The 16,038-nt window shown below is 38.6% G+C and overlaps 1 protein-coding gene across 1 annotated transcript; it reads left to right on the top strand.

Annotated features, from left to right (window-relative positions):
• The first annotated feature begins 249 nt into the window (after positions 1-249).
• LOC140564812 (required for drug-induced death protein 1) lies at positions 250-4,416 on the top strand. The gene is made up of 2 exons (XM_072690467.1): positions 250-644; positions 2,234-4,416. The coding sequence occupies exons 1-2, from the start codon at positions 345-347 to the stop codon at positions 2,369-2,371; spliced, it is 438 nt and encodes a 145-aa protein (XP_072546568.1). The 5' UTR covers positions 250-344; the 3' UTR covers positions 2,372-4,416.
• The last annotated feature ends 11,622 nt before the right edge of the window (positions 4,417-16,038 follow it).

Below are 16,038 nucleotides of genomic sequence, written 5' to 3'. Positions count from 1 at the left end.
TACCGTTTACAAAAGTTTAAACAGGCAAATTTTCCATATTAAGATCGACTGACATGGGACACAACAAAATAGCAAGGGGCTCTTTAATAAAGTCTTCATCAGAACGGGGTGTCTGTGTGGTAAATTTACTCTAGACGTTTTCGACGTGTCATTTTTCAGCTGTTTTCAGTCTTTAACCCCACATTTTTGATTCATCTGTCCAGGACTCGCCATGTTTCCACCACTTCTCTCAGCTCACACGTCTGGCAAACTCGAGCCCTGCACTGCGCATGCGCGCCAAGTAAGAGACAACTTCTCACCTGCCACACAAACACGGAGCAGGAGGGCGACTGACCATCAGAAAAATGACTCGAAGGCAGCTTCGCAAATCCAGAAAGAAATCTAAAAGCCACAAAAATGAGGACAAGTCAAAAATCATCGACTGCGTTGACGAGGAGTGCGAGGGACCGAGGAGCGAGAAGTCACGCGCGGACTCCGACAGGCAGAGGAGACCTCCAGAGAAGAGCTCCAGAAAATCAGCCAAGCAAGTGCACATAGCTGTGCTGCCCGACAGATACGAGCCTCTGGAGGAGGACCAGCCGGCTGATACCGCGCCAGAAAAGAGCGAAAAGAAAAAGCAGGAGAACTACAAAAAGTTTAGGAAAGTATGTGGATTTTCTCCCAACATTTGGACTGTGGGGTTATGTAAGATTAGACTACATTTTCTTTTAATGTAACCATTGCTGCTCACAGACTGTGTGGTGGTTTATTATTTAGCTACAGTTGTTCATAATAATGTGTTGGTCGCTCTCGTTGCATTTCCCTTTTCCCTACTTTTACAATATTAGAAAAATATCAAATTGAACGGGTGAAAAATTAAACAGGGTTAGGGAAATTATTTTAGTCATTATTACAATATTTTTAAGGATATGTGTGTAAAAAAATTACATAAGCATTTCTATTTTTTTCTGCGGCAGTTTCCATATTAATCCTCAGAGCAGTGCGCCACCCCCTAACCCCGGTTCAGCCGACCGCTACTCAGTGTGTCATGTATCGGTCTCAGTTGGACACTTAAGGCAGTTGACTGCTGTATGTCCAAAGCTAGCTAGCTAGCTAAAACATCAGTGCAACATCCACTATTTTATGTTATTAATGACCTTATTAATTCTCATCAAGGCTCCATCAAGGCTACGTCTTCACAAAATTAGCTAGCGAGCTAAGTAGGCCTAGCTAACCCTTCCTAACACGCTCCTCATTTTGTCATGAAAATGTAGCTACAGTAACCTTCAATGATATGAAGAGTGACACTGTTTAGGCATTATCAGGAGCCAGGCTCAACGTCTGGTAAACGTTTGCTATTTAAAAAAAAAAAATGTATTTATGTATCTGTTAAGAAATATTATCATCTGTTGCTTTGACAGGGTCCAAGCGTAGCATGGCGATCTAGCTAGCACGGCTAACCCTGTCCCACAACATGGACAAATAAATCAGATTTATTAGCACTACGTTAATATTATTATATTTTACTGTAATAGTATTTTTTTAATTTTTTTTCTTTTAAATTTAATTTAGAGAATTAAAAAAAGAACCATTAGGTCGAGGTTACATCTCTGCTATGTTTAGTTATGGAGCGTGATATTCCTTTCCTGTTGAAGCGCCCCCATGCACTCAGCCTCACTGTAGGCTTTGTATTGTATTATTATATTTAAACAGTGTAATTATGGAAATGATTGTACAAATCTGCACCATCCTCCAGAAGAACCGAATATAGTGTTTAGGATGCACATCCGCAATCAGGCAGTGTGTATATTTTTATATTTTGAGGGCACATTTTGATTGTACCCTAGGGTTCAAGATTAAGTGAAGGTACTAAAAAAAAAAGGTTCTTCAAGGGTTCAGTCTAGAATCATGAGCTAGAACCACAGCTCAAGTTGAATACCTCTTTTTGATGATTTTCTGACTTTCTTTTATAGAAACCTTTTTTGAAAAATGATTCTTTATAGCACCAAAAGGGTTCTGCTGTTGTTGCAAGGAAAGAAACCCTGTGTTACTGATCCATTTGCAGATCCATTGGCTGATCCATCTGAAATATCAAGTGAACAGTCAACTCCCCAACCTTTTTTATTATTACACTGGGGATAATTTATTGCATTTTATGCACTTTTCTAACGAAACACTTCATGTGTACTTAAGATTGCAATAGTCTTTTGCGTTGGGATCAATGTCTCTCTTTCTTTCTCTCTCTTTTTCTCAGAACATTGGAAAAGCTCTTCGCTACAGCTGGAAGTGTCTGGTGGTTGGACTGCAGAGTTTCAGCTCCGCGTACTCCGGACCTCTGAGCGCAGCTGTTACGCTGGTGCCAACTGTTCAAAGAACGCAGTCCAGTGTGTGATGGGACAAAAAAAAACAAAAAACTTTTTGGGTTCGCCACACTGAGGACTGTTGACCAACTTCGCTTCATGTTTTAAAAGCTCCACCAAGGTACAGTGCCTGCCAATTATGTGAGGAATGTCTGTATATCTTTTGGTACGGTCGATGCTGGCCTTGAAGCGGTCGAAATAGTCCTGTTATAGTGTCTGCTGAGCAAGAGCTAAGTGAACTACATGGACTGGTTTTAACTTGACTTCAAGGCTTTTTCACCACTGTGGATGTTTATCTAAATGAGAGAAGGCCTGCTATCTGTGAAATAGACTGCTTTATAGAACTGGCCCCACTTTTCTTTCTATATGCAAACTATGTGGCAACCTTGTGTGGGGTTTGTGTAGAAGCTTCTGAGGCTGAAGAAGACGAGATCTTCATTACTTGTTTGACGAAGCACCACAATCTGAATGCAGCCTAATCTGAAAGATTGTCCCGACTACTGAGCTCTCTAATCAGTTCAGATCTTAATGACTCAAGTGTACGGCCTTCAGTGTGCTAATGGCCTAATCTGTCCATGTACTTTAATCTACTGATAATGTCTGATGAGTGCTAGAAGATAAAAAATGCTGTAATTCCAAAAGCCAGTTATTGGCACAGATTGTGTTTGCGTCGTCTCCAGTTGAAACAAATCAAACACAAGGTGTGGTTGTTTGTTTGATTGGAGTGATATAAAAACATTAGGGGCAGTGCTTTCTTTGTTCTGGGCTTTTTAAGAAGACAATATTTTTGTAGTCCAAGGCTGCTTTAGGTGATCACTTCACATCATAGTGTTAATTCAGATTTTGTAAGGAATATCGCTCATTAACCCCTTGATGGGTGTATTTTTATTTTTTTTTTACCTATTTTTAATTTTAATGTTATTGTTTTAGTTTAAAAATCAATTATTTAGAATGTAGTATTAATGATTGCATAACTGCGATGAATTAAGGAATACAGGCTTTTTAAGGAGTTATTTTAAAAAAAGGAAACAGTCCAGATGGATAAAGAATTATGTGTTGAAGGTCTGGGGATGGTGTGTAGCTAAGGAACATTTTAGTAAAAGCAGTTTATGACCGGAGGTAAAAGAAAGTTAAAAGTTAGAAAAGTTATATGGGGAGGTTAATGCTGAGAAGATGCATGTATAAAGTGGTCTGCAACAAATATAATGATGGGTGGTATTTAAATATTTTTTCTAGCTATCATTTGAGGTATATTTCCTGTATATATGAAGTTATACATTTAAAATCAAAGTAATATTTTGTTTACAAATCATTTGTGATCATTCTGATTAAGCAGTATTTCATGTCTTTGTATGTACTACATTGTTTTGCCTGTAGTAATGCTTTAAAGCAGGAGTGTCTAATGTATTGCAGTTGTTAATTCCAAAAAAGCAGAAGCATACAGAATAATGCCTGTTGGGCATCAAAACCTTTTATGTATACGTTTGGACACTCTTGTATTTTTCTCAATGATTGCACCCAAACCAAAAGTGAATGGTGTTTAATGAATTTACATGTTAATGTATACAGACAGTATATAGTTCTAGTGTAGAATACTAGTGTAAATTTGTCTGACTTCTCATTTAACGTGAATTAGTTCTCATGTTTATTCACCATAAGGTGTCAGTATTGTGTCAGGAGAAGAGAGCCCCAGTAGGGTATGAAATGGGAATGGTCCTGTTTGAAAGGACCTGTTTGATGGCAGTGTGTGAAATATGAATAAGATATAGTGAATATATTAAATATACTGCAGTGTTTTACAGTAGCATGTCTTATAGTACCTGTTTTGTCAGATCTAAATATCATTAACGTGTCCTACCTTCTTAGAGGAAAACCATGAAACCTTGTTTTTTGTTTTATTACCCTATTTTTATTCCTGTTATATATTTTTTACAGACTTAACTGAATGAGAGATGAGAATGTACTGTATGTCATCGCTAAACATTTTTGCCATTTTTTACTTTTTTGACATAATTTGAATCTGGTAGCGGTTCTTAATGTTGTGACAATTCATTACATGATAAATGAACAAATAGAAAATGACTAAATAAAATATTTTTATATTGATTTCCATTAAAGTGAGGAGTTTTTTTTTATTATTATTTTTTTACTTTTGACATTTTAGATACATAATTTTTTTCATGACCGCAATGATTTGTTGTTTTATACACACACACACACACACACACACACACAATATGTGGCTAAAACATATATGGCATGTACAGTGCAGTAATATATTATATATTTCTCACATTTAATTGTTTCAGATCTTCAAACAAAGTCAAGAGAAACACATTTATATTCATGGTATTTATTAGATTGAGCTTACAGAGGTGCTTAGTTGTCCACTCAGAAGGTATGCTTAACTAGTGTGAATAGTTTAAAGATACATCCAAGCTTGGATACTACCAAATACAACAGTCAGTAATGATACTTAAATACAAAAGATAACTCTCAAATCAGTATCTCATTAGAATAACAGCCACATGCATACACTACACTATGCTCGAATGACAAAGAAATCAAAGAAGGACAATGAAGAGTTAGCCTTTAATAAGTGCAAGAGTAGTGGTAGATTTTAATGTGGAGAGATGGTCTTTAGTCGGTGTTTGGAGATGTGAGTGACTGAGTTGTAGGGACATTCTGGGGAAGTTTGCACCCCCACCTTGGTGCCAGGACAGAGAAACGGTCTAGATGCTTGTCTTCCATATGTTTTGAAGGATGGTTGCTCAAGCTGAGTCATACTTAAAGGTCAAGGGGCTCTTGATGCAGGTCAGGTTTTGATCATTGCCATGGAGGGGCTGGTCCATTATTGGCTTTGTAGGACAGCATCAGAGTCAAACTGATGCAGGCAGCTACAGGCAACTAGTGAAGAGAATACAGAAGAAAACAGTTTATATATACACCAACTGGCTGCAATTGCCCCTTTATTACTGGAGAAATCAAATGTATTATTATTATTATTATTAATAATAATAATAATAATAATAGCGATCAGTTGAATTAAAATACACACAGAGGATTGATTATTTCCATCTCTGTTCACTCTAACCCACTTAAACCAAATTCCAGCATGTAAAGGAATCTGAAAGAGAAGTATCATCCTGGAAGGGGTTACACAGTCTTTTCTATGGCTCTGAGACTCCAACAAACCACAGTGAGAGCCATTATCTCCAAATGAAGAAAACATGTGACCAAAATTCCTCCAAGAGCACAGCAACGCTTCAGATAAAGTCTGCATTAATGATTCCACCATTATTAGGAGACAATAATGCAATAAGGGTATCGATGGGAGAGCTGCCAGGCAAAAAACACTGCCAGCCAAGAAGAACATAAAGGCCGGTTTCACATTTGCCAGAATCGTCTTTCATGAGCCCTAATCCTTTTGGAATAATGTTCTGTTACTGATGAGTTGAAAGTGTAACTTCAGACATAAAGTTAACACAGCATTCCACAATAAGAACATCACACTAGGACTCAAACATGATGCTCGTAGTTTGGTGAGTTGGGGATTCTTTGCTGCTTCTGGCTCTGGACAAGTTGACAAAATCAACAGAAACATTAATTTTTCTCTTTATCAGAACATCATGCAGGAGATTGTCTGGTCAGCTCAAGCGTAATTGGGTTATGCAGCAAGACAATGATCATGAGCACAAGAGCAAGTCCAACTCTACATGGAGCAAAAGAAACAAAATTCTGAGATCTACCTCAAACCCCATTGAGATGCTGTGGCAGGACCAGAAAGGGTCAGTTTGTGCTCAAATGGTCTCCAATGTGGGTATATTAAAGCAATCCTGTAAAGATGTTCCTTCACAGTGATGTGAAAGACTTGTCTCCAACTATAGGAAGCCTCTGACTGCAGTTGCTCTGGTTAAATCTGGCAAACCAGTGTAGTTTGACGTCATTTTTTTTCTTTTTTCACAGATAATACACAGTCTGTGTGCAAAACGTTTTTCTTTAGTAAATGAAATAGTATTTTTTGCATTTTGTATTTCCTAAGGTTTTTCTTGTCCTAAATTTCTTAATCTAAACTAAAAGCATTTAGTTTGACACATACAAAAATGTCCAAAATTGGCACTGTACACAGGTTGAGGTTTTGTGTGAGTATCAGACCCCGTTTATACCTGATCACCTCATGTGTCTTAAGTATCGGGATTATATCTAGATAAGGCCAAGCCACATAACAGAGCAAGTGTGAACACACCCTAGACGCATTTAAAACAGATACAAATCCGATCACTCGAAGCACAGGTGATAGTCTGAGAGCCATGTTTTATAGCACTAAACACATCCGGCTCCCCATGACACTTTCATCAACCAAAATCCCTCCCAGTACAACTAAAACACCAGTAATTACTGCAACGCAACAAGTGGATTTGCATGTTTGTCTGACTAACTGGAGACACATTTGCCCACTGAGTGTAAGTGCATGAAGCAGGCAGGTGTAAATGGGTATCGTTCTGTAAAAGACCCTGTTTACATCTGGTCATGTCATGTGTCTAGACTATCAGGATTATATCTGGATGAGGCCAAGCCACAAAAAAAATGCAAGTGTATACACACCCAGGACCCATTTAACCCAGATACAAATCCGATCACTCAAACCACTTCAGAAGGTGATCTGAGATGCATTTGAGTCACTTTTTATAGCAGTGTAAACGCGTCCCTATCACCATGACACTTTCATCAACCAAAATCCCTCCCAGTACAACCAAAACACCAGTAATTATTGAATTTACATATTCGATCCCACACAGCGATCGAATTTCAGTCGGACTAATCTGAGATGCACCTGACTACCAATCCAGATCCTAGTCACAGGAACTGACCAGGTGTAAATGCAGTCGAATAGGCCAGTAGGTCACAATTATTTGAATCATCTTGATCCATTTCTTGAATCATATCAGCAAACGAATCATTTCTAGTTGATTAAGAAGTCAGTTTTTTAAGATTACGTTTAAATGTGGGAGCAATAATATCAGTTCTTGTAAGAACTAAAGTGCTTGTCTAAGAGGTCAGTGTTTCAGGATGATTGTAGTAGTCCACAGGATAAACGTTTAGTCAGAGCATCCAGAGTATACTAGAAAAGAAGCCTTCATTTTAGTTAATCATTGGTATAATTGTCATTGTAGCCTCTTTTTCCCCCTGAATGAACACTGGCCTCCACGGAACACAGATGTTGCCCATATCTGAAACCGGATGACCCTGCAATCATTATACACATATGTAACACCTGAGCACTGTAATTTGCTGAGGTGAGAGCTAGTGAGATCTTTCATAGAGATGGGGCTTGACAAGGTGGCGTTTCATTTACTGAGTGATTCATGTTCACATAGCCTTTTTGGCTTATATGAAACCTGGAGGGATTGTGCAGTCAGCACAGTCAGTCATTGTAGTGTAGGTACTCTCTATTATAATAAGCCTTTTTGATAACAGTATTTTTAGGAATATTATATATGAATTATTATCTATTATTATTTTTATTTCGTTTTTTACCACTTATAGTTTTTGAGACGTTGAATGGACGGCGGGATTCACATTTAATTCACACTTAGTTAACACAGATGTGTCTTCCCTGAGTGAGGATTGCTGAAGCTCTAAAGAATTTGGGCTTTTTAAAGAGTGTGTATGTGTGTAATTGTGTGTGTGTGTGTGTGTGTGTGGTATTCCACCTCCGCAGCCCTGCCTTTGCATCATGCATCCTCCTCTGAGGTATTTGATGTTTTCTAGGCCGTAATGTGTTCATTAATTTATTCATTTTCAGATTCCATAGAACCTCATGTAAGACATCAGGGATTTCCCCTGACACTATTTCCAGCCATTACATCAAGCCCCTCTGATGCGCCATACCCGATGGCTTTCATCCCATGAGCCCTGGAGCATAGTGTTACCCACTTAGGAAGCCATAGATAATATTTATGTGTGTTTTTATCTTACTTGTAATGATAAAAGACTCTTAAATGAGCAGATTTGCTGTGTATTTGTCCACTGAATATAATTTGGTATTAAAGTGGGTGTTGTGAAATAATATCAATAACAGTTACAGCAATAATAACGCCATCACAAGGCTTTTACACATACAAAAAAAATACCAGTAACAATTTATAAAGTGCCATGCAAATGTTTGGGCACCCCTGGTCAAAATATCTGTTGCAAGAAATAGTGAAGAAATAGTTCAATGAAATGATGAGTTCCAAATGAAATGATGAGTTCCAAAATGCATTAAATATGAAATATTTGGCTATTTCCATATTTTACAGTTTCCAAATGACCAAAAAGGAAAGGGGCCTACCAAGATTTAGGCATTGTTCATGGTCAGCACTTAGTAACACCCCTGTGGCAGAAATAACAGCTTGTAAACACATTTACACTGTAGTTAGCTAAGAGTCCTTCAATTCTTGTTTGGGGGATTTTCACCAATTTCTTTGTACAATAGTCTTCCAGCTCTGTAAGATACTTAAGCCGTCTGACCGCTCTGCTCTTTTGAGGTCTGTGCAGAGATTTCCAATGAGGTTTGGGTTGGGAGAGTGTAAGGGCAATGGGCCTTGCGTCTCTCGGGGTAGTTGATTGTGGATTCTGAGGTGTTTAGGTCTGCTATCCTGCTGCAGTAACCATCCGCTTTTCAGCTTTAGCTTTAGCTTTTTTTTTTCTTTCAGATGGTGAAATGTGTTCCTTGCACCACTGGCTGCAACACAAGCCCAAACCATGATTGACCCACTCACATGTTCAACAGTTAGAGAGCTGTTCGCTCCTTTCATTTAATTCTGCACCTTTTTTAATGTATGAGTTGATGAGCTTTATATAAACTCTCAATGTCTGTGTTTAATGGTTTCAGGGCTTGGGAAGGTGTTTTTCGTAAACAGTGTGCATATATGTGAATATTTGTAAAATTCCGCTGTTAATGTGGTTCGTTGTAACTTCCTTTTTAATGATCCACACAATGTTAGTTGAGGGCTAATAGCACCCCCTTGTGGAGAATCCTAAGCTTGTGGGTTCCATTCCATTCCATGCAGTGTGCAATAAAATGCCCTCACTGGATGGACATTTCAAAAGTACATTTTCTAAAAGCAAAAATGAAAGGAATATCATCGCCCAATGTACATGATGCCTTCCAGTGTATCCAGTAAATGTAAAGATAAAATATCCCCATTGACACGCAGAATAGCTGACCTCTGTCCACACTTCCCTTTCTTTCTAACCGAGTGTTCAGGTTAGGTGTGCAGGCAGGCGTTTCTGTGTAATATTATAGCACTAATAACAGTACTAATTACAATAACATAAAAGCTAAATGTTATATATCCTTGCAAATGTTATTTATAACAATAATTAGTTGACATACTTTTTTTTTTTTACATAATCTAAAAAAAGCCAGCAGCCCTTTACACTGCCATGCTGGAAAGAGCAGCATACACCAGACCAGCACAAACCAGCTCACTGTTTAACATAGTTCTTTCATTTGAAACAGTGAAGGGACTTCTTAACATGCTTTGAGAAATCTCCAAGAAAGGATTTTTAGAAGAAAAAGGATCCTTGAAGTTTCCCTAAAGAGGTTCCCTCACAGTTTCAAGTGAAGAACCCCTAAAAGTTCCCTTAGGACCTTATACTTTTAACAGTGCTTACAGCATTTTAGATGAACATGGAATTCATGCTGGTCTAAGCTGTTTTTTTTATTTAGGTAAACTGGCTGCATAAATATTACAAGATGAATGGACCAACATAAATCATCCAAAATTAAGAATGTTTTTTTTGTTCTGTAAAGTTTCCATTAGGAGATAAGGCCTAAGTTGCCATAGTAATGATGTCTATATATATATACTGTAGTAGACTGGGGATTTGAGGCTTTTTGGTATTTGGTATTTGATTTAAATTTTTCTCCAGGCATGTGTGCTCACTGTCACTGTGTGTTTGTGTGTTATAGTGTGTATGTGTGTGTGTTCACTGCATGGATGAGCTTATAGGCAAAGGCCAAATTCCATCAGTGTCCCACACAAATGGCGAATAGGATTGTCTTGTCACATCTTGAGAACTTCGGCCTCAAACACGATGAAACTTGAAGCTTTAGTAGAGACATTTTTAAAGAGATAAATAAATGATGAGGCCTTGGTCTGGATTAAGCAACCTAAGAGAGGAGCAGCTATATGTGTGTGTGTGAGACAGAGAGAATAAGAGTTAGTTATGAGATTTATCCATATTTCAGCATTAATAAAGTGTATCAACCCTCTGAGCTCAACAGTAGCGACGCTGCGTTTAAATCGCTAAATAAAAATACGTTAAAAAGGTTAACACGTTAAAGTTTGTAGATTGTGTGAATTGACAAGTTAACGTTGACAGCACTAACAGGAGTATGTGCGAAACATGGGTAAAAAAAAGGAGCCTCAAACCAGTTTATATTGCAAAGTAATAAATGACACAGCTCAGACTGTAAGCTACTCTTTTTAATCCCTTCATAAGAACTTCTTAAACTATCCCGTTTGTATTGGGGTGGGGCATTTTCAGTGTTGTTACGCCATCCATGATATGGTAGAATTACTATCATGGGACAATGTGACATCTCTATTCATTACCATATTGTATATTCATGTGTAAAAGAAAACAATCTATCCACAGAACTACAGAAGGAAATCCAGGAAATCCTCCCCTTTTTCCATTTATTAGAGGGTGTTGGTCCAGGACACTTGGTTACTGTGTGATCTATGGCCGAAAGAGATACAAGTTTATGAGTCTATTCAGGACATTCACTCCCTTAAAGGGCGTCACAACAAGGGCTACACTTAATAACAGGCTTTCACCTCTCGACTACAAGATAAGAAAATGCTCTCATTATGGCTTGCCAGGTGCATCTGTGTTCCATTAGATAAGCCAAAGAAACTATTGTGTACGCCTGTGCTTCTTTTCCTCAGCTCCACGCTGAGCTCTGCTAATGACTGGCCAGGAGGGTAGTGACCTCTTCACATTCGACACTTACAACAGTGATATCATTACAATGTCATGTTTGGGGACACATGTAGCGACAGTTAGCATTAGTTAAGATACTATTTCTGGAATATAATGTAAAAAGCTGCTTCTGACAACTTTTATGATGGTTTTTAGGTCATGGAGTATGAATACGTCCGTCTCTGCCAGGGCTACAATTTCATTTTCAGTGTATGAATATGTGAGTACACTATGGGCTGGTTTCCCAGACAGGGATTAAGCCTAGTCCTGGACTACACAGCATGCTGAATGAAGATACCCTTTGAAGTCTAGGCTTAATTCCTGTCTGGGAAGCTGACCCTTTAAGTGGATACGCCTTCTAATGAATGCATTCAGCTACTTTAAGTACATCCAACTACTTCAAGCACACACAGCTTGTTTAGTCCCTGTAAAGAAGTACTGCCAATAGAATAGGACTCTCTGGAGCAGATACAAATGAACCTATTGCTACCATGCCTAATTCTAGGTGTGGGCTAGAGGGGTATGAAGCTCCCCAACATTGAGCTGTGGAGCAGTGGCACTGTGTTCATTGGAATGATGGTGCTCCATCCAATACCTTTGGGATTGATTGGAGAGTTGCGGATGAGATGAGGTAGTATCCTGACCTCACTGATGCCCTTGTCACTGAATGCACAGCAATGCTCCAATATCTAGTAAAAAGCCTTTCCTGGATAGTTGCCAACAAAAAGCAGGATAAAATCTTTTTCCATAAATAAAGATTTTGGAGCAAGAACAACACATGAGCCAGTGTCCTAAAATAGAATACGTTGGAGGTCTACTGACTGAGCCATCATCAAAGATGAAATCTCATTCAAATCAAACATTGCATTTGCTTCATCTGTGAGTGATCATAGTGTTTTGGCTGATGTTCAGATGTGCTGTTTTTCCCTTTTTGTTTCAATCTGAATCAGCTGTTCTTTACATTGTGTCAGTATTTTTAAATGTATGGACCAATAGAAATGCTCCAAAATGACTTGAAATATAAACATTTTACATTAAAAGTTAAATGTAAAAAATTGTGTTGTGTGACTTGGCAAGTGACCAGAAATCATCTGCATTTCTAACACAAATGAATTATTAAGATTAACATGCTCTGCTTGTTATCAGAGTACTTTGAAGAAGACGAACCAAGCCATTTAACATGAGGGTCCGCCAACAAACTCTGAAATGAATGTGTCTGGTTCTATTTTTGGTTGTAGCAGCAAAGGTGTTCCTCCGCCTCCTCATTATTTATTAGACCTCCCAAAAGCTGGATATATACATCGCTTCCCAATGACCTGTCACTTCACATCATTTAACTGATGTAACGTAATAGATGTGGTATTTGAACAACCCTCCACCCCGATATTTATTTTTAATTACACCCTCATAAATTGTAAGCAAGCTTGGTGGGTTGAGAGTGAAAAATGGAACTTTGTGGCCTGGGATGAGCCTCTGCAGTGAAATGCCAGTAGAGAAGCCCAGAGAACCAGGAAGCATTAATAATCGAAGCCCAATGAATAATAATAGTCCCCAAAGCTCCAGCACTTTAGTGAAGCTCAACTAAGTCTTATGTAGGTTTAAAGCTCTTGTGTTTATCTCTCCGTACATCTGAAGGTTCGGCAACGTTTTCGACTGAGTAATCAAATAATCAGTCTGTGTCAACAAACATGCGCTAGAGACTGATTAAAACCCAGTCTTCCCAGCAGCCAAGGACAGACACAGCGTTTCACAATGTCACTGTATTACCACACAGACAGTATGACTCCAGTCCAACAACATGACCTGGAAACAAGAGAAAGACTCTGGCCCTGCCAGAACTTGATGGAAGACACGTGCACAGCTAGCGCAAATAAATAAAAAAGTGCTGTGTGAGGTATTTTGAAACGTTATTGACTGAACCAGAGTTTCAGAACGCACTGGAAATACACAAGGCCAAGTTTCACGTTACTGCATTTCAACAGAACTTGGAAATTGCTGCCATTTGAATGTAGGTGGCTGCAGGGCACAACCTAATGTGAGGTAAAATATGCTATATTGTTTTTTTCCAAGTACATTTTTACCTACCCACTTGGACCCTGAATAACGCCATAAAAGTATATGTTTTATCCGAAGTACTGGGATCCCTGGGATCATTTTTCTTTCTTCTGAAATCAAGGGTATTAAAAAAAGTGTATCCTGCTTTTGGTGGAGTCTCTACTGTCCAAAAATATTTCTACTAGATTTTGGAGCACTGCTGTGAGGATTTTGCTGCATTTTACTAATTTAGTGAGGTCAGGATATTGGATGGTCACCACCCCAGCTCATCCCCAACTCCCCAGCTCAGCCAAAAGAACCAGAGAACACAGTTCCACAGCTTTATACCCTTCTAGACCATGCCTGATGTTAGACATGGCACCAACATGTTCATGTTTATCTGCTCCAGAGAGTCCTATTCTATTGGCAGTACAAGAACTACAAAAGCTGTGTGTGCAATGGCCAGCAATGGGGGCAGCTTAAAGTAGCTGAATGCATTCATTAGAAGGGGTGTCCACAAACTTTTAATAATGAATGTACTTTCTAATGGACAAACACCTTTATGAAATGCATGAGATTTTGTTTTGATAGCAACAAATTGTACATTTAACCTAATTTTAAAAACCCAAGCAGTAGTTCACATTGTATCATGATGAATGAACCAATAGAAACAGTGTACATTACTTTTACTACTGAAGACCACCTAGCTGAGGAGGGAGTTTCACCAGTGTTCTCCATTCATGTTTCTGTTTTCGTGGTGCCACATGAGAAAGTGCTTGTGCTGCCTTATCGATCCTAAAAGATGAACAGATGATAGTCTGGGCTTCTCTGCCAGTGTGTGTGTGTGTGTGTGTCTTGGCTTTTGCTGGCTGAGTCACTGGCCAGGCAGCGCATTACTCATTCCATGAGAGGTGAGGGGATATCGCTACGCCCCCATTGTCTCCTGCTCTCAGATACATCATTTTCAACAGCTGACATTTGCCCGGGTGGCCACCAATCAGGACTGTGCCTGTTTTGCTCAACTTAATTTCAAAGTGAGACTTTGCCCATGAATAGTCTCAGAACCTGGAAGACACTACTCAGAGAAGGAACCCCCAGAGAGTCAGAGGCTGAGTCTCACTGGGAGTTCTACTGCGTTTAAAAGCCATCTGATCAAATCTGATTATATACCAAAATCTGTTTGTTTGTTCTTTTATTAAAAGTAAACGTCATAAATGATTGATTTCTGCTTTACACTTCATTTGAGTCTTTGAAAAGCAGTGAGTGTGAGAAACATGTGTAAAGGTCAAAGAACCTCCACAATAAGAAATAAGACATGTTCCCATGTCAGATACATTGCCTAAGTTTCTACATCTGCACAAATGGCAGCTTTACAGAAGAATAGAAACAGCTCAACTTTCAGTGGTCAATGTGAAAAGATTCCATGGCAAGTTATTTTCATGGGTCCGATCATCATAGTTTGTTGACATTATGTAAAGAATAACTGCCAGATTCAAATGATGTTAAACAGCAATGACTGCAAAAATGGATATACAAGGTTATTGTGAGTAAAAGCAGTGATATACAAGCCAAGAACTATTTAGGAACCTTTTTAAATATTATTTGCAATTAAATAAAAAATATAGTGTCTGCATTCACAGATCTAAATTCTAAGCCTAAGCCTAAAAAAGTATGATTTTAATGGTGAATCACTTTAGTCAGTGTCCATAACACTTAAGGTAAGGCATAGCACGGTCTGGACTCAGAAACTAAGACTCTCAAAACAAAAATAAACAGAGCTAATGAGAACAGAATAAGTGATTTATTAATATTAATAAAATAAATTAAAATAAGTTAATAAGAAAATGGGCAAGATAAAGAATCTAAGCTAGACGACTGGGTCAGAATATCTCCACAACATCAGGCAGGTCTCGTAGGGTGTTGCATGCATGTCTGGCATGCAGTGGTCAGTACCTACCAAAAGTGCTCCAAAAAAGGACAACGGGTGAACCAGCGGCAGGGTCATGAGCACCTGAGGCTCATTGATGTGATCAATGGAGGCCCCACCTCACAACTTACAGGACTTAAAGGATCTGCTGCTAACGTTTTGGTGCCAGATACCATTCCATACCCCTCTCCAGAGGACTTTTAGCCTTAAATCTAGCTTTCTACTGTGGGCTGAACTGCAGATATTACCGCTGTACTGCTGCAGGATAACATGGGCACAGATTGCACTTATCACATGAATGGATTTAGCTAATTCATTGCGGTTGTCCAAACATTAATTCAGCAACTATTTAATCAGTACACACTACACACACGCTGCGGTTTGACCCTACTGGGAAACATTTCCCTGGGGAAGCTCACATATTTCAACACTGATAACTTTCCTACCTGTGGTTCATACACCGAAATCTGTTTATTCTGGCCAAACATCAGAGATCTTAAATACTCATGTTTTAATGAAAGTAACTCCTACTGCCTAGACCTCTTTTTGTCTTTGGCATGATTTTAGAGGGGTAAATAAAATGGAAATGCACCTCTTATAGCTGCAAAGTGCAAAGCTTGACATTTAGTTCTGAAATGGACCACTGAATCTCCAGTAGTTCATTTTATTGGTTTTGGAATCACAGCAAAATTACACATAATCAAACAGCTTAACTGGAAAGTCTATTAAAAGACATAATAACCAGAAAACAAACAAGTCACT

The sequence above is a fragment of the Salminus brasiliensis genome, chromosome 10 (assembly GCF_030463535.1).
Source record: "Salminus brasiliensis chromosome 10, fSalBra1.hap2, whole genome shotgun sequence".
NCBI lineage: Eukaryota > Metazoa > Chordata > Actinopteri > Characiformes > Bryconidae > Salminus > Salminus brasiliensis.
Note: the sequence above shows the minus strand (reverse complement) of the source record. Positions and strands in the feature narration are given on the sequence as shown.